The following is a 21,024-nucleotide window of genomic DNA, read 5'->3' as shown; positions in this document are numbered from 1 at the left end:
GGCGGCCGCGCGGGGGCGCGCGCGCGCGCGTGCGCGGCGGGGACAGCGAGCAAGGGCGGGCGGGCGGGCGGGCGGAGGGGGGGCGGGAGCGCGCATGCGGCGCGGTGACGCGCCGGGGCCGTGCCCGCTATATGAGCCCCGGCAGGCGCTGACTCGGCCCTTTCCGCCTCGCTGCCGGCCGCCCGCCGCCCGCCGCCGCCGCGCAGAGCACTCCGGCCGCTCCTGCCCTGCCCTCCGCCTCGCCCCCGCCGCCATGATCATCTACCGGGACTGCATCAGCCGTAAGGGGACGGGGGGGACAGGGGGGAGACGGAGAGGGGACGAGGCCCGGGCCCGCGCCGGGAGCGGGGCCGCGCATGCCCGGGGGGGGGCCCGGCCCCGAAATGGCGGCGGCTGACGGGCCCTGTGTGTGTGTGTCTGTGTCTCACCACAGAGGACGAGATGTTCTCGGACATCTACAAGATCCGGGAGGTGGCGAACGGCCTGTGCCTGGAAGTGGAGGGGAAGGTGAGTGGGCCCTCGGCCTTTTTTTGGGGGGGGAGCTGGGCTGGGGAATAAAGGCTGGGGTTTTTTGGGGGGTGTGGGGGAGCAGTTCGAGGGCGGCCTCAGAGGGATTGGGGGGACCCAGAGGGACCACAGCCTGTAACAGGGCTCTGATAAGGTCCCAGGAGGGGAGCCTGGCCTAGGGACACCCCACTGGGGCCGCAGTCTGTTCCCTTGCCCCTAGCTGTGGCTCTGAAGTCATGCCCTGCTGTCAGGTCGTAGGTGTGTGAGAAGAGCAGGAGTGGTGAGATTTTCCACAGAGCCTTGAAGTTTTTTGATGTCTCTAAATCTAGATGGTCACCAGGACAGAGGGTCAAATTGATGACTCTCTAATTGGTGGCAATGCCTCTGCTGAAGGTCCTGAGGGAGAGGGAACAGAAGCCACGGTCATAACTGGTGTTGACATAGTAATAAACCACCATCTTCAGGAAACCAGCTTTACAAAGGAGTCGTACAAGAAGTACATCAAGGACTACATGAAAGCGTAAGTGTGAGTGGGCTTTTTCTCTGGGTGGGACTGCAGGGTTCCTAGGTCACAGATGTTAAAAACAGCGTTGAGCTTTATTCTTAGTAGATGTTAGCTCTGATGCAGGTGCCAAACTGGCTGCGAAATTCGGTGATGTCTTAATACTTGGCAAAACCAAAGCTCTAAAGAATCAATACCGGACTATCTAAGCTTATCTTGGCCGAGGTAGAAGACCAGATTCACGTGTTTTGGGTATTATTTGTAACCTTGCTGTTCTCTGTGATTCCTCTGTGCCAAACATTTGTGTGGAGGGGGTGGGGTGGTAAAGGAGAGCTTCCTGAACTAGACAAATGTCCAAAGCTGTGTGTAAAATGGAGCTGTTCGCTACTTCAAAGCGTAGTTCCTATTGCTCAGACTTCAGTGGGCTGGCATTACAGGTGAAAATGCTTTTTCTGTGATATTGATGGATAATGCTCCTGGTGCTCTGGAAATGACTTCATTTTTTTTTGTCTAGCACAAACCTACCAGTAAAATGAGCTTGATGTGAGTGGCAGGCACAGTTCTTCTAATTCACTAGCAAAATGAAGTTAAAATTTTGTGGGTTGGTTTTCTGGAGGAGTGGTGGGGAACACAACAAGATCAAACAGCGACTGCTGGTAATTTCTGCCGTGATGGGAGGCTGCATGGTAAAGTTAGAAGGCTAGAAAGTTTTCAAAGCTTGCTTTTTTTCTTCCCAGAATCAAAGCCAGACTTGAGGAACACAAGCCAGAGAGGGTAAAGCCTTTCATGACAGGGGCTGCAGAACAAATCAAACACATCCTCGCCAACTTCAAAAACTACCAGGTAACACAACTTGTGTTTCCTTACAGCAGCACTTTGGCAATACAAGCTGAGATTGGTCTATCTGCTCCACTAGCTTGTTGGGTTCTGAGGCCCCCCGTTGTAGGGACATCTCACTTGGACCCTCTCTGGGGGTGTCTGGGGCCCTGAGAGTTGGGGAGGATAAATAGTTGGAAGTCTTCTAGGTGTTTGGGGATCTTGCTTCAACGTCTCCAGTGCTTTTGGTGATAACTACAAGTACGTGAGCACTGTGGAGTTACAGATGTGGGAGGTGAATCACTCCGGCCCCTGTTTACTACTTCACTGCTCATGGCAGTGTGGTAATGCCATGTGGTACCAAGACAGACAGCTTGCAGGAAACAAACCCTCTGCAGCTGGTCAGGGAGGCTTTTAAACTTAGCTTGGAGATGTTACAGCTTCTTTGTGTAATAATGGGCAGTGTCTCCTGGAGATAGCTCACCGAATGTCTCAGTAACGTGTTTCTCTGAAGTTCTTTGTAGGAGAGAACATGAATCCAGATGGCATGGTGGCTCTGCTGGATTTCCGTGAGGATGGTGTGACCCCATACATGATTTTCTTTAAGGACGGCTTAGAAATCGAGAAATGTGTAAGTGCTGACGTGAATCGGGTCGACGTGCCTAAATATGTCATTAGCTCTTCAGTCCCTGTTGTGTCTCTGCTAAAAGCTGAACAGTAACTTTAAAAACCTGAAGTTCACACGAGTACAGTCTGATTGCTGCTGTGTATTGCGTAAAGTGGCGGAGACTTCCCTTGTATGCCACTGAATCATGCTGGAAGGGGGCATGGCTTCACAGCGGTGACTCACCGTGACGCAACTGCTGAGAAATGCAGGAGGAACTGCCTCGGTGAGCTGTGTGCAGCTGGCTGTGTCCTCAGGCTGTCAGGTTGAAAACAATGCCCCCTGAAATGGAGCGCTTCTATTTTGGGTCCCTCTGCTGTCTGCTCCTCTGGAGTGCTGTACTCTTGTGTTTCACTCTTTCACTTATTTATTTTGCCCTTATTTTACTATGCAAGGGCTGTGTTTAAATACTGCCCTAGGTTTGGGAACATGGCAACACCTGACCGAGTACTTAACCTTACTCTGTGCTCAGGCAGCGCCTCTGGTCTGCTTTCTCTTTAATTCTGGGTTTGAATGTGGTAGCGATGAAACAGTGTTTAGATCCCAATGCCTGTATGTTTGGGCTTATTCTGGGGGTGTTCCGATTTGGGGACCAGCTGCATGGGATCGCTGCTTGCTTTGTCCAGTTATCCTGGACTTAGGAAGCCTGCTTACAGTCAGCCAAACTTGGCTGTAAAGCCATAGACGGGCTTTGTGGTGTGCAAGTCACGTAAAGCTGCCACAACCTGTGGTGTGGCCCAGCAGCATGACTGCAAGAGCTTGTTGCTGGCCAAAACAGCAGCTCCTACAGCTTGAAGCGTGATGTGTCCTGGACCCTGGAAGCTCCTCTGAGCAGAAGCCTGTGCACCTTCCCCCTAGCTGGGCAGAGATTTTGGGAGTACAATGAAGGCAACCCCACCTGCTTCAAGGTGGGGGTTAAAGAATAGAAGCAGGGCATCGCTACTGGGGAGGAATGTTCACAGCTTTTTGGTACAGCTCCTGTAAGAGACAGCGCATACATCGGGCTTAGAGCCTGTCCTAAACAAGTACTCACTTGAGAGGAAATCTGAAACCCTGTGTGTCAAGCAGACAGGATGGGAATGGGCATTCGGTCTGGCTTGGCCAACAGCTGATGCCAGCTGCTCTACAGGATCATCAAAATGCTCAGCATCCTCTGATAGACCACGAGCAATTTTCCTGTGGCTCTCTGGTTTGCACTGAGATGCAAAAATAACTTCCTTGTGCTTTCTGTGCCTGCCTGGCTGTGGCAGCTCAGATGGAATTGGGGAATACAGAACTAAGCTGTGGAAACGTACTGTGACTGTCGTGACCTTGAGCTAACGCTTGGTGCTCTCGTTTGCAGTAACGGATCAAACAGTATGGTTTTGGATCACCTGTCTTCATAGCTGGCTGCTGTTTCTTCTTCATCAGCACAACACCAGGAATCGGCGATGTCTAACAACTGGACTGATGTCATCTTGAGCTTTATTCACTTATTTTGACCCTGATTTGGAGTGGAGGCATTGTTTTAAAAAAGAAAAACATCTGTCATGTAGGTTGTCTAAAAATAAAACTCATTTAAACCCATCCTAGGTGATGCCTCTTGGTCTAATGTGTTTCTTAGTGGCTTGCAGGAGAGGCTTCAGCAAGATCTTTGTCCGAGGACGTGGCAGTGTCAGGAGTGCAGCCTGGTTTGCTACCCCTGGGCTGTCTCCAGACAGACTTCGTGCAGTTACTACCTGTGGCCTTGGAGTGCAAGAGCAGGCTGAGGGGAATAAGGCACTGAGAACTGCCATCGTAATGAAGTGGACCTTCATCTTTTGTGCTTGCACAGAGACTTCCATCTCTGGGAGAAATTCCAAAATTAATTGGAAAATAAAGGATGGAATATGTGCTGGCTGAGCTGCTTTGTCACATGAGGATGTTTGAGTCTGTCCTCAGAGGTAGTGTGCCTTCAAGATTAAGGTAGGATGGAAGGAGCAGGAGCCCAACTCCAGCGCTCCGAGCTGTGGTGCTGGCTCCTCTCTGACAGGCAGCCAGGAGCACGCTGAACAGACCTCATTTGGGTGCATGGCAGGGCTTGGGATTGACCCAGGTGCTCACAGCTTGCTGTTCCTGCTATGTTCCCTGCTGGGAAACGCATCCCTTTGACAGACCTGGAGCAAACCCCCGTTGCTTCTCTGGTTCTTGTCGAGATGCAACAGCAACAGGCTCCTTGCGCTTTCTGCCTGCCTGGCCTCGTGGCAGCCCAGATTGAAGAAAGGAGCACAAAGCCCAGGTGCAGCCTTGCTAGGATGAGTTCTCTGCTGCTGCTGGCAGTGATAGCTCCTCCTGGGGGTGCTGCCCTGAGCTGCAGGTCCTCAACAGTTCCTGCTGCAGTGACAGCAGGGGTTTGGGAAGTAAAGGTGCCTGAAAGGGGAGGGCACGGCCTCCACCACTGCTGGGAGGAGGCCCCAGGGCTTCAGACAGCCGAGGTGCCCCACGTGCAGGCAGAGGGAGGCTCGTGCAGCGGTCAGATAAGGCAGCGGGCTGGGAGGAGCGAGATGGAGGCTGGAGGTGGGAGCAGAGTGCCCTGAGCAGCTATCTTAGAGGTGCCTGTGTTTGAAACACGCCCTGCTGTAGTTGGGGGAGCTCCATTTAAACTCTTTACATCCATGACTCCTGCCCAGAAGGGTCTCGGGACAGCTGCTTTGCTGGCTGAGGTACAAGTGTGGGGTGAGCCAAGCAGCGTGAATTAAAGCTCCCCTGCCCTCACCAAAGGGAGGTGTGCTCAGAATGTGGGATACAAATAAAAAGCAGTGAGCCAGTCCTTGCTTTCCTGGCAGAGGGCTTGTTTTACCAGGTGAGGAAATGCAAGGGGAAAAAGGTAAGATCGCACCAGTGGAAAAATGAGTTCCTTAAATGTTGAGGGATTAAGCACTTGCTTGGTTTGAGACATTTACGCCTCAGCAGAGAGAGTGGCTGTGCAGTGCCAGGATCCAGCAGCTCTCATCCTCCTGCTCGGCTGCTGAGGCTGTGAACCTCAAAAAAAGCAAGGTGTGGGACAAAGTACAGAGGTGCTGTGTTGAAAAGCAAGGTGCTTCAAACCCGATGACAGCCCTGCTGCCAGGCTGAATGGCTGACAGGAGCTCGTGCGCTGTCCTGTCTGCACTCATATTTAATTGGTGTGAGCCAACATGCCTGGCTCTTTGCTTGCTTAACAATCTCATGCTCTTTCTCTGCTGAGGAGCCTCCCTTCAGCTGCAGTGTTCTGGTCAGAGCCTGTTGGAGGAGAGCGTCAGCTCGGAGGCTCTTGGGATGCTGGATTTTATTCTGCCAGCCTCTGGCAGGCTGGAGGGGAAGTGGTTTTGCTCTGCCATGCTTCCAAAAAGTGCATTGCTGCCTCAGGTATCAGGGGAAAAAGGCAAATCTTGGTGCTGTGCAGCATCAAGGCTGCCTGGTGCAAGAGAAGAGGTTAAATGACCCTGAGGAGTCATTTTAGGGCTCTTCATGGTGGTGGGGAAATGCTGTGGCTGGTAACTGCATCTACAAGCATCAACTCAGGCAGAAATCAACCGAGCATTTCTACACGACCCATTTCCCCCTCGTTTGTCTCCCCTCCTCCCGTGCAGCTGCCTCCTCTCTGTTCCAAGCAGCTGCTTTCTGGGGCTGAGCAGCTCTGGTGGTTTGGTAGGGCAAGGGTTTATATCGGTGCAGCTTCGGGGTTGCTTCGCAGGGAAGAGTCCCCAGTCCCAACAACCAGCCCTGGCAGTCAAACAGCCCCAGCTGAAGGACAGCTCGGAAACAGCTGCGGCTTGTTTTAAACACGCACTTGTCAGGCTTGTACCTTGCCTTCCTGGGGAAGGCATTTTCTGCAGCTGGAGGGCTCTGGCACGGGAAGGGTTCAAACCCCCAGAGCGGGTTAAGTGGCTCCAGGAGAAATCTTTGCCCTGGCAGCTCAGGTTTCAGCCCTGCACGCCCTCAGCAGCCAGGAGCCAGCTGGCAGCAGAGGGCTGACAGGTTATAAAAAGAAAGAAAGAAAGAAAAAAAAAAAAAAGCCAGCACCCTCCCTCCTTCCTTCTTAGTTTCCTACTTCTGTGCTCAACCACGTGGCGCGGCGGGGCTGGCAGAAGAAAATCCCATGCTGGGTGTGCCTGATGCTCTCCTCGGCTTTTCCCCTCCCTGCCCATTCCTCCTCTCCCCAGCTTCCCCTCCTCATCTGGGTTGTGATAGCCTGGGCCCAGCCCTGTCCACAAATCCCCTCTTTTGGTCATTTTTTCCCCCTTTTAAAGCACCTCTCGGTCCCACACGATGCTGCGTGCAGTGATGCGCTCGGGAAAAGCCCATCTCCCGCAGGTCAGTGCCCGCGCTGTTACATCCCAGGGGCTGCAGCAGCTGCGTCTTGCTCCCGTGCCGCAAGGCGCTTCCTTCCCTCGAGCAAACCCCCGGCTCGGGCTGGCCCGCTGCAGTCCTGGCAGCGCTTTCAGCAACAGCCACCTAGGGAGGATGCTTTTATTAAGCAGCAGTTCCGCCTGCATCACGCTGCCTCGGCTTCTTGGGCTGCTGCTGGCTGCCTGCAGCGGGTGAGATGCCTCCCTCCGCTCCCGTTGACCTCTCCAGCTCCGCACCCGCCGCCCCGGGACGCGCAAAGCAAGATTTCATCCTCCGCCAGCTGGCAAATCAGTCTCCGCAGCGGGAGAGCAGCGGTTAAACGCTGCCTTAATTCAGCTCGGGGAGAAACGTCTCAGCAGGAGGGAAAAAAAGCAAACTAGCCAAGCCTCAAAGTCTTCGGCGTAAACAGCCCCAGATCCGTCGCTGGGAGCACAAACGTGCTGTTTCGTGATCCCTGCTCCGGCGGCTTCCTCTTCCCTTGATTTCCAGCTGTCGCTCTGACAAACCTCCTGGAAATCAGCTCCTGGGGGTTCCCCCCCTGCCTGCGCCCTGGGGCTTTGGGTGGCTCCGTGCTGCCCCTCTTGCCTCTCCCTCTGCTCCCCCTGCTGCGAACCAGAGCTTGGAGGAGGAAAGATGGGGGTCCGGTCCGGCAGGCAGCCAAAGGGGCTCTGATGGGGCTGAAAATGAGAAAAAATGGGAAGAGGAAGGAGGAATACTCTTTTGGGGGGGGGGGGGGGATAGAGCATGAGTGCAGCATCCCTGCTGCCTGGGACAGCGGGTGGCAAACCCCGAACGCCCTCCCCGTGCCAGCGGACAGCGGGGGCAGCTGGGTTGTGCTGAGGATGCGCGTAGCTGCTGTGTGCCAGCGGTGTGCTTCCAGCCATCAGATGGGAGCCGTCAACTTGCAGAAAGGGCAGAAAGGAGCCAAAATGCACAGCACTGCTGCTAGGAGGCCTTTTTAGACCATGTATCAATTTGTCTATGCTCCAGTGGTCAAGAAAGGGCTGGCTTGCCCGTGTCTTGCAGCTGCTGAAAGCTTTCGGCAAGCCTGGAGGCGCTCGTACCCCTGTATTAATTTTATGAGTTTTAGGGGTAGAGCTATTAAAGGGATCCAGAGCTCAGGTGATGGCGCTCACATCTCACCCACCGCACAGGATACGTGGGGTTGGGCGAAATGATGCCGAATGGCACCTGCAGTCATGGCACTGGCGTACGGGAGTCCAGGGTTTCCCATCCCAGGGTACTTACAGGCTCCCTGCTCCAAAATGCCACGCAAAGGTTTTGGATGGCTTCGGTTAACAAGCAGAAAGGGGGAGCTTCCCCGCTGCCCAGCATGGCATGAGCTAGCTCCTTGGTGGTAAGAGCTGAAGTGTTAGACCTACTCGGTCCAGACAAGAGCTGAACCTTAAAGGTTTTCCATCCTGCTGGGCCCAGCCCCATCTTTTTGCAGAGCACAAGGAGCTGCACGGCCCCTCCAGGTGAGTCTGGAGGAAGGGCTCAGCTCCGGCAATGTCTTACCAAGAAACACCGTTTGCTAGGCGTCGACGAAGGCTGACTCACGGAGATGCCACCCTGGGGACGTGTGACCGTGGGTGGGCAGAGCTGACACACGCAGGCGGGCGCCCGGCTCGGCCGGAGCCAACTCAGAGCAGCTGCTGAAGGCTGGTGGCTGACTTGGCTTCTAGGGGCATCCACCGGGATCAAAGCAGCGAGCCTGTAGCGATGTCCCTAGGTCCCTGTGGTCAAGCTCCCCTCCCCTTTCCCTTGTCGCAGTCTCCAGGCTCTCACCTTTTTGCCCCTTTCCAGTCCGTGAGCAGCAGGGTTTTGGTTCTCGGGTAGCTCCATCGCTATCACCTTGCGTCTACCAACTGCGTACGTGCACAGCAAGGCTGGTTTGGTGCCAGAACCCATCACTGGTGGCAAGTCCTTGCCTTGAAGCTTTCAAACGAAAGGGCTGTTAGGCACTGGAACGGGCTGCCCAGGGCAGGGGTTGAGTCACCATCCCTGGAGGTCTTTAAAAGACGTTTAGATGTAGAGCTTAGGGATATGGCTTAGTGGAGGACTTGTTAGTGTTAGGTCAGAGGTTGGACTCGGTGGTCTTGGAGGTCTCTTCCAACCTAGATGGTTCTGTGATTCTGTGAAACGCGTTAGCTCCTGGGGAGAGGCAACTTGCTGAGCCAACGCCAGCGCTAAAGCAGGGGCTTTCCAACACCTTCCCACTCCGAAGCTGCTTTGCAGAGCGCAGCTGCTGCCGTTTCAGCAGCACGATGCCTCACGTGTACGCCGTGCGTGCAGCCCCCGGGACCGCAGGGTGCCCACACCAGCGCCCAGCCCTGCAGGGGTCCCCAGCGTCAGCAAACCTCGAGAGCCCCCTGTTCACAGCTGGTCTCACACACATCACACTGGGCGTAACGTCCCTGATGGCTCCAAGACCTGCTCAACAGGGAGAAGTGATGTTAGGAGCGTGGATGCACTTTTGATTTCATTTAACCCCATTTAGCATGTTAATACTTCTGCCGGTTCCCACGGGAGCTGCTCGTGGACTGCTTCGACCACTCGTACTGAGGGATACCATGCTAGCCAAGAGCTCGGCAGCAAGCAGAGGCGGCAGCACACGGGGAGACCAGCAGGGAAGCAGCTCTCACCGCCGCTGTGAGCTCGTGCTTTACATCAATGGAAGCGCGGGGGCCAGGGAAGCAGGCTCGAACGCCTACCAGCCTTCTCCTCCTCCCTTTCAGCAGATGGCAATCCTGCTAACAGCACCCGCGTTAGGTCTCCCTGCAGAACAAGTGGAGCAGAGCTGGGGGTTTTGGCTCATTCTCACATGCCAGCTCCAAACGAGGTTGCCCAAAACGCTAAATATTTATCACCGCTTCACCCAAAGTGAGGCCAGTCCTCCTGTACCTTGAGCTGCCCCAGAAGGGGTAAATTCGGGTCTCGTAGCAGTGCCTGCCCTGCTGCTTCTGTCTCCGGGGCACGCTGTGCTCCAGGACCCCATGGCTTGGGTGCTGGCCGGCTGAAGAGCTGAAATCAGTCTGTTCACTGGATGTCTTTGCCTAGCTTATCCTGACATAAGGTTCCCTCGCTGGTTTTGGTTTGTTTTTTTTTTTTGAAATGACATTTCTTCATTGTCCTATTCCCAATGTTATTGGGACCATTTCAGAGAGGGCTGCAAGTCAGACAAGGCACCTTGGCTTTCCTCAGTCTCCTTGCTGCTCGTTGGCTGAAAACCCCACTGCCCTAACCCATGTTTTCAACAATGCCCATAAATACATGTAAATGGTAAAAAACCATAAACCCCATAAAAAATACTGTGCTCTGTTCAATTTCTGTTACAGCCGACTTACCCTGTCCAAAGGCAGCAGATCAATAAAACACCCGCTTCTGCTTACGCCTTCTGGCATTTGAGGCTGACTGATTACGTCCCCCTCAAGCTGAAGGCAAGGTGTGAAGCAGTAAGCTCACAGAAAACCCCCGAACACACGCAGATCCTAAATGCGTTCCTCCTGAGCTAATCCTGCCAGCGGTCCCCCGGGAGGTTAACCTTTTCCCTCTGAATTCACAGAATCACAGAACCATCTAGGTTGGAAGAGACCTCCAAGATCACCGAGTCCAACCTCTGACCTAGCACTAACAAGTCCTCCACTAAACCATATCCCTGAGCTCTACATCTAAACGTTTTTTAAAGACCTCCAGGGATGGTGACTCAACCGCTGCCCTGGGCAGCCTATTCCAGTGACTAACAACCCGTTCAGTAAAGAAGTTCTTCCTAATTTTGGCAGGGTCATTTCCAGCTCTGACACTGAATGACAACAGTGCCAGAGCAGAACCGCACGGCATTCCTGGCACGGTTTTAGAAGACCAGGTGAGGAGCCAAACCCGAGCATCCCACCTCGGATTTCTTAGCTGCTCAAGCAGGGCACGAATGCAGCAGAGCAGCCCAGCTTGCGGGAAGCGGCTGTTCTCACCCCCCGTGCTCGCTAACACGAGTCTGCAGGGGACTCGAGCAGCGCGAGGAGGACAGCAGCGCGTGTCCTGTTCCCGGGGAGCACGCGCCGTACCGTAGCAAGCCAAGGACGCTGACTTCCTGGGCTCCGTTCAGCCGCTTCAAAGATCTTCCGCAGCAGTCAGCGGGCTGGGTCCTCCTGCTCGCAGCATCTGAGGAGATGGGAGAGTCACTGGCAGGATTTGCAAGAGCACTCCCGGGTCCGTGGGACACGATCAGCTGTTCAAAAAGCCTGGACAGAAGGCTGAGCGCCGGCAGGAAGCGTCTGCAGAGAGGGACTGACACGAACAACTCTGAAAAAAATGATCTGAGCAAAACCACGACGTGGTTTTCTTTGCTCCGTTTTCTAACACTCAGGCTTTGAGATCACCATTAAGCAGCCCTGTGCCACCTACCTCCCTGCTCCACCCCTACCGGGTGCTGGATGTACAACCTTGCAACGTGCCTTTCAGAAACGGGCGAATACGTGGATACGTTCAGAAATCTTCCCCAAAACACACAGAAGCACTGGGACAAAGCCACCAATAAATCCGTGTTTGTTTTTAAATTCATACCTACACAGTCGAACTCCTAACATGCTTTCCGTCAATAAGGCAGATCGTTGCTTGGTACAAATTAAAATAATGATTTTATTGGTGTGCTGAAGCATCAAACATAGATAAAATAATAATAAAAAGATAAATCTATTCCTTGATGTACTTAGGAGACAGACATTTCTTTTTTTTTCCCCAGTAACCACCCAGAAGCGATCGTCTTCTTTCCCACACCTGCGTATCAAACTGCCTTTCCTTTAGGGTTTTTTTAATTTGTTGATTTGCTCCCATGAAGCCAAAGGGCTGCGATGAGCACCACGGCTGGGCTATTGTTCCCAGCCCAAAAGCAGCACAGCGTCCGTGCCACCCCAACGTTACACAAAGCACTGAGCGTCTTTGCAGCCTTCCAGATAAAGCCCTGACAGATCACAGCAGAAGCAAAGAGCATGAACTTGGCTCTACAGGAATGCAAAAAATACAAAGTTACAGGTTCCTCTAGGACATGTTTTTCTCCTGAGTTACTGAGGCTTAGAAAAACCACGAAGCTATCCAGGAAAAGCAAGATCTGAACTCAAAAGATTTCTAATAAAGATAAATCTAATACAAGTTTATTCTATAAATACTTTTTTGTCCAAAGACAAACATTTATAGAAACTTACAAGAAATATTCCTTTGAAAACCAAATGAGGCTACGGAAAATTACAAAGTATTGGTTGCTTTAATTTACATTTAGCCTTGCACAGTTGGGCTGCGCTCAGTTCTGTCTGTAAACCCACAACAGCTCCCTCGGTGCGGTCTCTCTCCTCTAGTCCTCCTCTGCTCCGCAGGCAGTTTTGTTAATCGCTCTTGTCTTCCACCTGGTAATGTCTGTATTCTGGCTTCAGCTCCCACGTGTTTTTGTGGGTCCCCTTCACGTTGTAGATGCCTATTTCCCGGAGGATTTCCTTCAAGTATATCTGAAAGGAAACAAAACGCCGAGTTATAAACAGTTGCAAACAAGTTATAAAGGCACCCGACTGCCACAGCTCCCACTTCACACGTGGCATCACCTCATCTCCCAAATCCCATATACTTCGTTAGCACGACCGACGAGGGAATAGCCCATCTGACAGCAAAGCCACGTTTCTTGGCACGGTTGAGCAGCGCTGCCTTGACGAGGACCCCACTGAAATTAAAGGAGGCTGTAGCGAGGTGGGGGTTGGTCTATTCTCCCACGTGCCTGGTGACAGGACGAGGGGGAATGGGCTAAAGTTGCGCCCGGGGAGGTTTAGGTTGGATGTTAGGAAGAACTTCTTTACTGAAAGGGTTGTTAGTCACTGGAACGGGCTGCCCAGGGCAGTGGTTGAGTCACCATCCCTGGAGGTCTTTAAAAGAGGTTTAGATGTAGAGCTTAGGGATATGGCTTAGTGGGGACTGTTAGTGTTAGGTCAGAGGTTGGACTCGGTGATCTTGGAGGTCTCTTCCAACCTAGTCGGTTCTGTGATTCTGTGAAATGAACACCGGATAGCTGTCACCCGTGGGGGGCAACACAAAGCGGAGCAGGAGGTGCTCGACCCCCAGGTGGGACAGCTGCCCCCCGGCTGGCATTGTGCGGACCTGGCAGGGGATGAGGAAGCAGGGGAGAGATTGGGTAGTGGGTACAAGCTGCACGAGGAGGGGCTTCGTTTTGATATAAGATGGACATTTTTTACAGTGGGAACAGCCTGGGGACGTGGTGGGGTGCCCATCACTGGAGGTTTTCAAGATGCCACCAAACCAGGTGCTCAGTGATCTCAGCCAGGCTCCCTTCTCCCACAAAGGGCAGCACCTGATGACATTCTGAGGTCCCATGGGCTGTGCCGTGATCCTAAAAACAGGACGCCTCAAAAATCAAAAGGCTGAGATTTCCCCGACGTGCCGCAAGTGTTAGCTGCGCAGTTGGTCTCCGGATCTGTGTGCTCTGCTGTTTCTTACGAAACTACAAAGGCGCGGGGGTGCTGGGATGCTCCCTGCTTCGGGAGCTCGCTGCCGCGACAGACGGCTCGCGGTGCAGATGGCGATCGTGCGCGAGGAGCGCTGCCGGAGCCCGCTGCCACAAGTCCCCATGGCTCTTCGCGCCTCCAGCTGCACTCTGCAAAAGCTCACCTTCTGTCATAGGATGACCTTCGCTGTGAAATTCCTTCGGCCTGCTGTAAGGCAGCCACCCTACCTTTAGGTACGCCGCAGAGATCTTCCTGCTGGGATTTCACGAGCCCAGCTAAAAGCTCTTGGCTTTTCGGTAGAGGAATCAGCTTACTTGGACCGGGATTTTCAGTATCTCAAAACCCCGTCTTCGTCTGATCCCACCAAAGCCCCGAGCTGTTGGGTTTCGTGCCGTTTTGCAAAGCTTGAAGCATTCTATTGCTGCCTTGTTTTTAGAGGAGAGTTGAGTAGGTGCCAGAGAATTTCCTAATACACTCAAATATTAAGACTAAGAAGGGAAAAATCAAATATTAAGGGAAATTAGGGGGGGAAAAAAGCAGAGCTCTGATAGCCAGTAGTATGAACTGTGACGCCAGACAGCTCACAGCTACCACCCTCCTTTACTCCTTCTGTTAACCACCAGCAATTTGCTGCAGTTTTTTTCAAGAGCCATTTGCCTGCTTGTTTGTTTAAATATTAATCAGCGCTGACTTCGGCTGATTGCCATGGCAACCACGGGCCACAGTTTAGGAATCTCCACGTTGAATTCATAATTGCTTTAGCCTGAACAATTTAATCCTCCATGAGTGCTCATATCGAGCGGGAGTTACGGGAACCCTTCTGTTTGCTGTAGCTGCAGTTACACTAAGTGAAAACATCTACATCCTGCGAGCTGTAACATGGCAAAGGTTTGCTGATGACCCCAAAAAAGAATCGCCCGGTCTCTTCTCTACACTCTGCTTGTGTTTTGCCAAATGGAAAAAATGGGAAATGAGTAAAAATATGCTTGCAATCGTTAAAAATGAAAGTGTCTTTTAGAGAAAGGGATTGTTACTCTCACTCACGTTACGTATGAAAATTCACGAAGCCCAAAACACCCCGATCCCACACTAACAACTGCTTCGTTTAGACAGACGTAGCAAAATGATCCCTGAAAGCCTGTCCCAGGGCATCGAGGGCTATTCGAAAGAGACCGCTTAGTCCAACAGGACGGTGTATACCCGGCGGGATGCACTTCTGGTTTCTTAGGGTATTTCTTCAACCAAGGCGGCCACGAATGGAGACGGGGGTGTTCACTGCTGGGATGACTTCGGCCTTTGAGCGTGCAAGGCCCAGCAGGTGGCAGCAGGAGATCGATTTGTCTCTGTGCACCTCTCCAAGCGCAAGCTGATGGAGAGATGCTGTCACTACTTGGCAGCCGGGTCACTACAACAAAAGCGCTCGCTACAGCAGCACCGAGGGCGCAAGCATTTCTGTACGACAATGCTGCCGTTGTCCCATGCGTTTCTTAAGGGGTGATGGGAGCAGGTGAGAAAGCTCGTTCCATCAGGTATGTGCAGGTGTGTGTGCACCTCCACTGCTTTGTTTGCAGTCCCTGTGCATGCATGGGAGCTAGCTTTTGGCGGTGCCACCGCCAGATGCTTCAGTAGATGGCAGGGTGTGGGTGGAAGAAAGACACTCGGATTCAGACACTCGGATTCAAGGTTGAAGTCCACTCCTCACCACGTGGACGGGTTCGTGAGAATGAAAAATAAATAAAAATGCACTTAGGCAGGTGAAGTAGAGCGAAATGCAGTCACTGTGCTGAGATCTGATCTGCAGCTGGGAGCCAGGCCTCAAGGCGGGATGGGAGGAGCGCGGCGCGGTCCGTGGCGGCTGGCGGCTCGCTGCTGTCTGGTGGCAGTACCTCTGGGTGACACTGTGCACGACGCAGCTCTTGCCTCTCACTTCACGCCTCCAAACCACCCACCCAGCTAAAAGAGGGTTACTTTTAACTTCAGCTGGGTTTCAGACCTAATTCCCTGGGCAGTGCCACTTCTGGGTGAAACCTTCCGGACTCCCAAGAATTTCAATTCAGCAGAAAACCAAAATGGAAGAAAATCAACCCAAACTGAAGAGCGAGATGAAAGCTCAGCTGTAAGTAAGGGCAGTTCAAGCTGGGACAGTGTGCTGCAGCAACAGAGTGTTTGAAACACCGTCCCATCTGCCACCCCTGCTCCAGGTGGGGGCACTAGAAGTGGTTTTTGGGCAAGCAGCTGACAACGTTAACCCAAAAAATCACTCTGCACGACCAGACAGTGCTAAATTGCTGAAGCTTTCAGATAGCTACACATCGGGGATAGTCCTGCTCTACTTGACCTTACTGGAGGGCAAGTGGCATAACCAGATGACATGATGGTTCCTCCTGTGAGACCCCTTCTTCCCCAGCCACCAGGACCCACCTGCATCTTCAGGCAGGCTCAGCCTGATGCTGTAGCACCACAACAAGCCACTGATCTCCACATTCCTCAGCAATGCCAAAAACCTCACTTCAGAATCTGGTGAGCACTAATCAGGGACCTGGAATTTCTTCTCACAGAAAGATTCGATGTGTTTATATACACGTAATCACAATACAGAAGTTAACCTGTGGGCAATCTGCACGGTTTAGGCATCCTCTGCTCTGTTACACATTCTCTGCTTTACATAAAAATTGAAACGCTGTTGTAGAATTACGAGATAAAAGCATTTTTGAAAAGCTGAAGGAGGCGTTAAGCTCTGAAAACCCTCCTGAAACTTTCAGCAGAAGAAAACCCCAAACAGACTTAGCATAACCATTACTTAAAGCTGAAAGGTAAGAAAAAACTGTAACCAGTATATGCTATTTTGGAAAAATACAGTTCCTATTAGACCACTGGCTCCATTTCTTATAAATATTTGATTGCTCACATAAAGAGCATATTTTGTTCTCAGCCATTACGCCCCAATCTGGAATTACAGCAACATTTCCAGGGAGTGCTCTGTATTTTCTTCTGGGTAGATGACAATAGATTCGTCCACTAACGCAAATTGTTACTTTTCATTAAAAAGAAAAACAAACAAAGCCAGGCTCCCCTAATATAACAGCAGTTTGCATTCAGGAACAACTCGCTTTGTGAGTTCGTGGTCTCCAAATAAAGATGGCAGCAACTTCCCGTGCAACGTGCAATATATTCTGCAGCAGGGATTCCACTTGCTGATTGCACTTACCGTTGCATATGAACAACACCCTTGTTTATTTGTTATTTCCCTAAAAAAGACTTTGATTCCCTTGGGGAAGAGTATTTTAAATACTATTAGCCAGCAACGTAGGCACCTGGGACTTCAATTTTAACCAGAGCTGCCGAGACAGCAGCAGTAACATCTTTTTCTCACTTCTGAAAATAACCTCAACATTTAGAAACCAGAGGAGAAATTACATACACAGAAAATCTTAGACACTGTGACAGCAAGTAAAGCAGCGAACACTCAGCGGAGCTTAATTAACAGCCAACCTCCGTGCAGCACGGGGAAAGCGTGCCTATTCAACCTGTTGGCATTTGCATTTTTTTAGGAAGGAATAGCTGCTGTGAACAATAGGGTCACAGTGGCAGCCAGCAACGGATACTTTATTTTCAGAAAAGTAAAAAAAAAGTTTCATGCCAGAGGCTGAAGTTCCTCAGCGTCAGGGAAACCTGCACACGGGGTGAAAACTGGCAGAGCAGCGGGAGATGATGGTCAGCACTTATAAATGGAAATGAATGCCATCAGCAAGACCCTATGGAAGTTTTTAAAGACTCCAGTTAGGAGACTGTGACAGCTTAGTTTTGATGTTATCAGCACATTGGCTACCCAGCAAATGAAGAAAGGCATCGGGAAGAAGATGGAAGGATGCTGACACCTACTGCAAAGATCCACCTGGGAATTAACAGCAGATCCCTAATCCTCGCACACAGGACGCAGCTGAGACTGCACAGGCCGCTCGAGGGAAAGGGTCTAACAGCTGGAACGATGTCAGGAACCCTCTGGTAAATAAGAACATGGGGGCTGTCATCTACACCTTGCCTACGCAGATGGTGCACACCATGCTGTGGGCATTCAGGAGCATCTAATGACAGCAGAGATACGTAGCCAGGATTAGAAATGTATCATAGAAGTATTAATCCGAGGTATTTTCCAAACACAGTATACCCTATACGTCCAATCCTCGGGACTAAGACAAAAGGTGGATCATCTTGCCCAATGTTTGGTGCTCGGCGAAGAAACCTGTGTCAGAAGCACAGTTCTTCCAGGCTGCTTTGAGTTCATGCAGCGCCAGGTACGTTCCAGAGGTAAGTGCCTCACAGGGACAAGAAAACTTTTGTTCTCCCATGGCTTAAGTGGGAGTTGCGGAAGACTATTTCTAGCTGAAGTCATGTTCGGTGGGATAAATCTGCATCTACTTGCATTCAAAATTAGCAAGACAGTGACTGTCACACCTATCTCTTACTTAAAAAGAAAAATCCTAACATTTTCTTGCCACTGCCTTCGTATCTTCCTCCTATTCCTTCCTCCTTCTCAGCTTCCATGATCTACACGCCTTCTCTGCCACACAGATAAGGAGTTGACTCATTAGATAAATGAATGAAATTGAAAAAATGAATAAATTATCCAACTGGTTCCTTCCAAGATACTACAGCACTGTGAAACTACATGTATTTGAATTGGGTAACATCTTTGTGCAGTTCTTAACCAAGCAGATTGTGCACCTTATACTACACAAACTCTCTGGTAGAGGTACACTTTCTCCTAAGCGTGAAGTGAGCAAAACTGGTAAGCATCTCCATTTTCCCTCCTCTTTTTCAGACCAGTGAATTTTTCCATAATCCAGCTGTCACTGTTCCTTCTTCTGCCTTAGTCCTAACAACTTTTGAAACTGTTGCTCGATTTAGACTCAAACATCACCAATTTCCCTTAAGGTTTTTGAAAACTGTAGCTGGGCTGTGGGTAGACATTAAAGTCAGCAGTGCAACACATCAAAATAACAAGATACCAGCATCTAAGGAGGAAACAAGCAAGAGCAGCTGCTACAAATGCTGTTCAACAGAAGCCAGTGACCAATAAAACAAGGCCAGTTTCAAACTAGACAGGAGGAGCATGGGCGGGGGGGGGGGGGTTGGAGCACAATGGTGGGTGAGGCCAAGGTAATGCAAATCACAGGGAAGAAGTCTTTGGTAGTCCTACCAAATAACCTGTGCATGCAGAAAAAGAACACAGCTTCTGCAAACACTTCTGATTTTTACTGTGCTAGAACTTTATCTCTTCGGTGTGCCTGTTTGCGATAAAGCCAGCAGACAAAAGGAGATAAAAGCATCAGCTATACAATTTCCTGACCTGTCATCCCATCTTCTCAAGAACTACAGCTGCGTTTGGTTGGCAAGCAACAATCACCCACTTCGTCTGTTGCTGTCTCCCTTCACTCCTGCCTAGTCTACAAGGAAAGCTTGAGGGGGGGAAGAGAGGAAAGAACTGGAAAGTTTATGTTCATAAAGGAGCTGGCAAACACTGAAGAGTAACACGCACACCACATGAGTGTATGTCTTCATGCTTTTCCTATTCATGAATCAAAATAAGTCTTAAAAAAAATCCATACAAAACCCAAACAACAGACCCCAAACCCCTCTACTCTACGATTTCTTCTATTTGTAAAGGAAATCAAGTGCTTTTGGGGGTGTTGACATGATGCCCCATCTCCTAACATAAATGCCTAACACAAATAATGTTCACAGGAGACATCACAGCATTAGGGAATTTATTTTCTTGTATTAGAGAGAACCTAAACAAGCAAGGGACAATTTAGGCTACTTAAACCACCTCTGCCAAGGAAAAACATACTCACTGCACTGGTTGCTTGGTATCCTATACAGTTCTACAAGAGTCAACTCAAAACCTGGTGATTTCCATTTGTTGTAAAACGCATTTAGAGATCTGTTTCAAATACAGTAAACATTAAACTATTGGCTGGGTGTGGAAAGTAAACACAAGAGTAGCTACTGAAGATGCTTCTATCAAAAGACTACTGGTACGTACCACTGGCTGTTTGGTTATGTCCACCAGGTCTTTAATGTTGTAATACTGATGCTTCTCAAAGGCAGAAAAGAGCATGTCCAATACTTGTTGTTTATCAGCTCGAGCCCGTTTTCCATCTTCTTTCTTTTTCTTTTCGTATTCAATCTACCAATTAGATACAAAACATGTTTTAAAGACATTCATATGTAAAGCTGTATAATTCTTAGTGCTGAACATTAAGACATAAAAAAAACTGTAATAAAACATTGTTCAATGACTCAATGCTTTTCATCTAAAAATTTTTCTTTTGAGCAAATGTTCTTTTATGAACATAGACTAAGCATTTTGTCCTCAGTACAATAAGCCTTTCAGATATGTATCTCTGCTTTAACCAGTAAAAAAAACAACGATAACAAAAAAAATCAGAAACAGAGCCTGCAAGATGTGCCCAAACCTGAAGAGAGGATTAATATTAATACAGGAATCTGAACTGAGCTGCTATTTTCACTCTGTTGATGTCATAGAGTAATAATAAACAACCTGAAAATTACCATGCTCAGGAAAATCCGGAGACCAACACAGCTGCACCCACGGCCACAGCAATCACCTGCTCAAAGCACGCTCCAGCAGCCCCTAGACATTGCCTCATCTGTTCCAGAAATGGCACTTGAGACAACCACTCCGTCAACGTAAAAACAATCTTCTCCAAGTAACAGCACACTTCTAGGAAACGGCTGGGAACTCTTCAGGAGAAATCTGACTAACAAACACAAACTTACTGTTTGTTGTCCAAAAGAAAACTCCGAGCAAGCACAGGCCCCTTATTGCCAATCACCATCCTATTTCAGGAGGTATATGAAAAATATATTTAACTGTTTTAATCTATGTAAGATGACCACATATTTTTGCAGAAACTTTTATCCTGCTACTCTCCAAAAATACCTCCTGCATTTCACCAAGTTCATCATCAGAAGCAAGGCTTGCACAGACCAGCACACACCAAACCAACCCCGACCACCGCTGATCACCAAGTGCAAAAGGTACCCGTCCATCACCCCATCCACCCCCCGAGCACCCCTAATAACCCCCAAACTCCTTGGAAACGACAAACGTGTCCCAGAACGTAATATACTTAATGTCATCAGCAGGTGCTTGCAGACAAACCGCATGGATGGATGCAAACCAGCGTGACACAGCAGAACAGATTCAGGCACTAGATAAAGACCTGGCTGCCAGCAGGGTAATTTTATACAGGAGACATCCTGCCTCTTATGTCTCCAACCTGATCCTTAAGGAAGACCTTCAGAGGAGAAGCCTAAAAATGAAAATTCCTGGTTCTACTGGATACTAGAAATAGTACTTTTGATGAAAGACATTAGTTTTATGGCACATTCTTTTTTTCCCCTGTATTTCACAGCCAGCTAACTCCCTGCTGCTCTCCGAGTGATAATATCCTGTCTCTTGGTATCTGTCTCAAGAGGCTAAAGACTACTACCACCTTTGCCCTTGCTCACAGGTCTCTGGACAGCCTGTTTCAAATTCTGAAACAGATTTCGTCACTAAAGCGAATGCAGAGCAATGGTTCCCAACCTGTAACCTGAAGGTTGTTGCTTCTGCTTAAAACTTGGGGATGAGCTCGGGCATCCAAATACTTATCTGC

General features: G+C 50.3%; 2 protein-coding genes and 2 non-coding genes across 4 annotated transcripts in view; 3 read left to right on the top strand and 1 right to left on the bottom strand.

Annotated features, from left to right (window-relative positions):
* The first annotated feature begins 121 nt into the window (after nt 1-121).
* TPT1 (tumor protein, translationally-controlled 1) lies at nt 122-4,055 on the top strand. The gene is made up of 6 exons (XM_035322706.1): nt 122-281; nt 434-507; nt 837-1,027; nt 1,747-1,852; nt 2,340-2,456; nt 3,832-4,055. The coding sequence occupies exons 1-6, from the start codon at nt 254-256 to the stop codon at nt 3,832-3,834; spliced, it is 519 nt and encodes a 172-aa protein (XP_035178597.1). The 5' UTR covers nt 122-253; the 3' UTR covers nt 3,835-4,055.
* On the top strand, nt 3,634-3,765 carry LOC118160999. Its single transcript, XR_004747811.1, has one exon. It is a non-coding gene; the product is annotated as a small nucleolar RNA SNORA31 (small nucleolar RNA).
* Nucleotides 4,056-4,605: 550 nt separating the features above from the next.
* LOC118161000 lies at nt 4,606-4,741 on the top strand. Its single transcript, XR_004747812.1, has one exon. It is a non-coding gene; the product is annotated as a small nucleolar RNA SNORA31 (small nucleolar RNA).
* A 6,708-nt stretch (nt 4,742-11,449) lies between these two features.
* Nucleotides 11,450-21,024, bottom strand: part of GTF2F2 (general transcription factor IIF subunit 2) — a 90,573-nt gene continuing 80,998 nt past the window's right edge. The window contains exons 8-9 of the mRNA XM_035322689.1: nt 19,386-19,529; nt 11,450-12,334 (exon numbers count right to left, since the gene is read on the bottom strand). Coding sequence (XP_035178580.1) covers nt 12,215-12,334; nt 19,386-19,529 — 264 coding nt within the window. The 3' untranslated portion in view covers nt 11,450-12,214. The remainder of the gene's footprint in view (nt 12,335-19,385; nt 19,530-21,024) is intronic.

This window comes from Oxyura jamaicensis, chromosome 1 (assembly GCF_011077185.1).
Source record: "Oxyura jamaicensis isolate SHBP4307 breed ruddy duck chromosome 1, BPBGC_Ojam_1.0, whole genome shotgun sequence".
NCBI classification, from domain to species: Eukaryota; Metazoa; Chordata; class Aves; order Anseriformes; family Anatidae; genus Oxyura; species Oxyura jamaicensis.
This window is presented reverse-complemented; position numbering and strand designations above follow the sequence as displayed.

Coding starts and splice junctions, on each gene's coding strand:
- TPT1 (XM_035322706.1), top strand. CDS start 254: ATGATCATCTACCGGGACTGCATCAGCC. Junction 282..433: donor CTACCGGGACTGCATCAGCC/GTAAGGGGACGG, acceptor GTCTCACCACAG/AGGACGAGATGTTCTCGGAC. Junction 1,028..1,746: donor ATCAAGGACTACATGAAAGC/GTAAGTGTGAGT, acceptor TTTTCTTCCCAG/AATCAAAGCCAGACTTGAGG.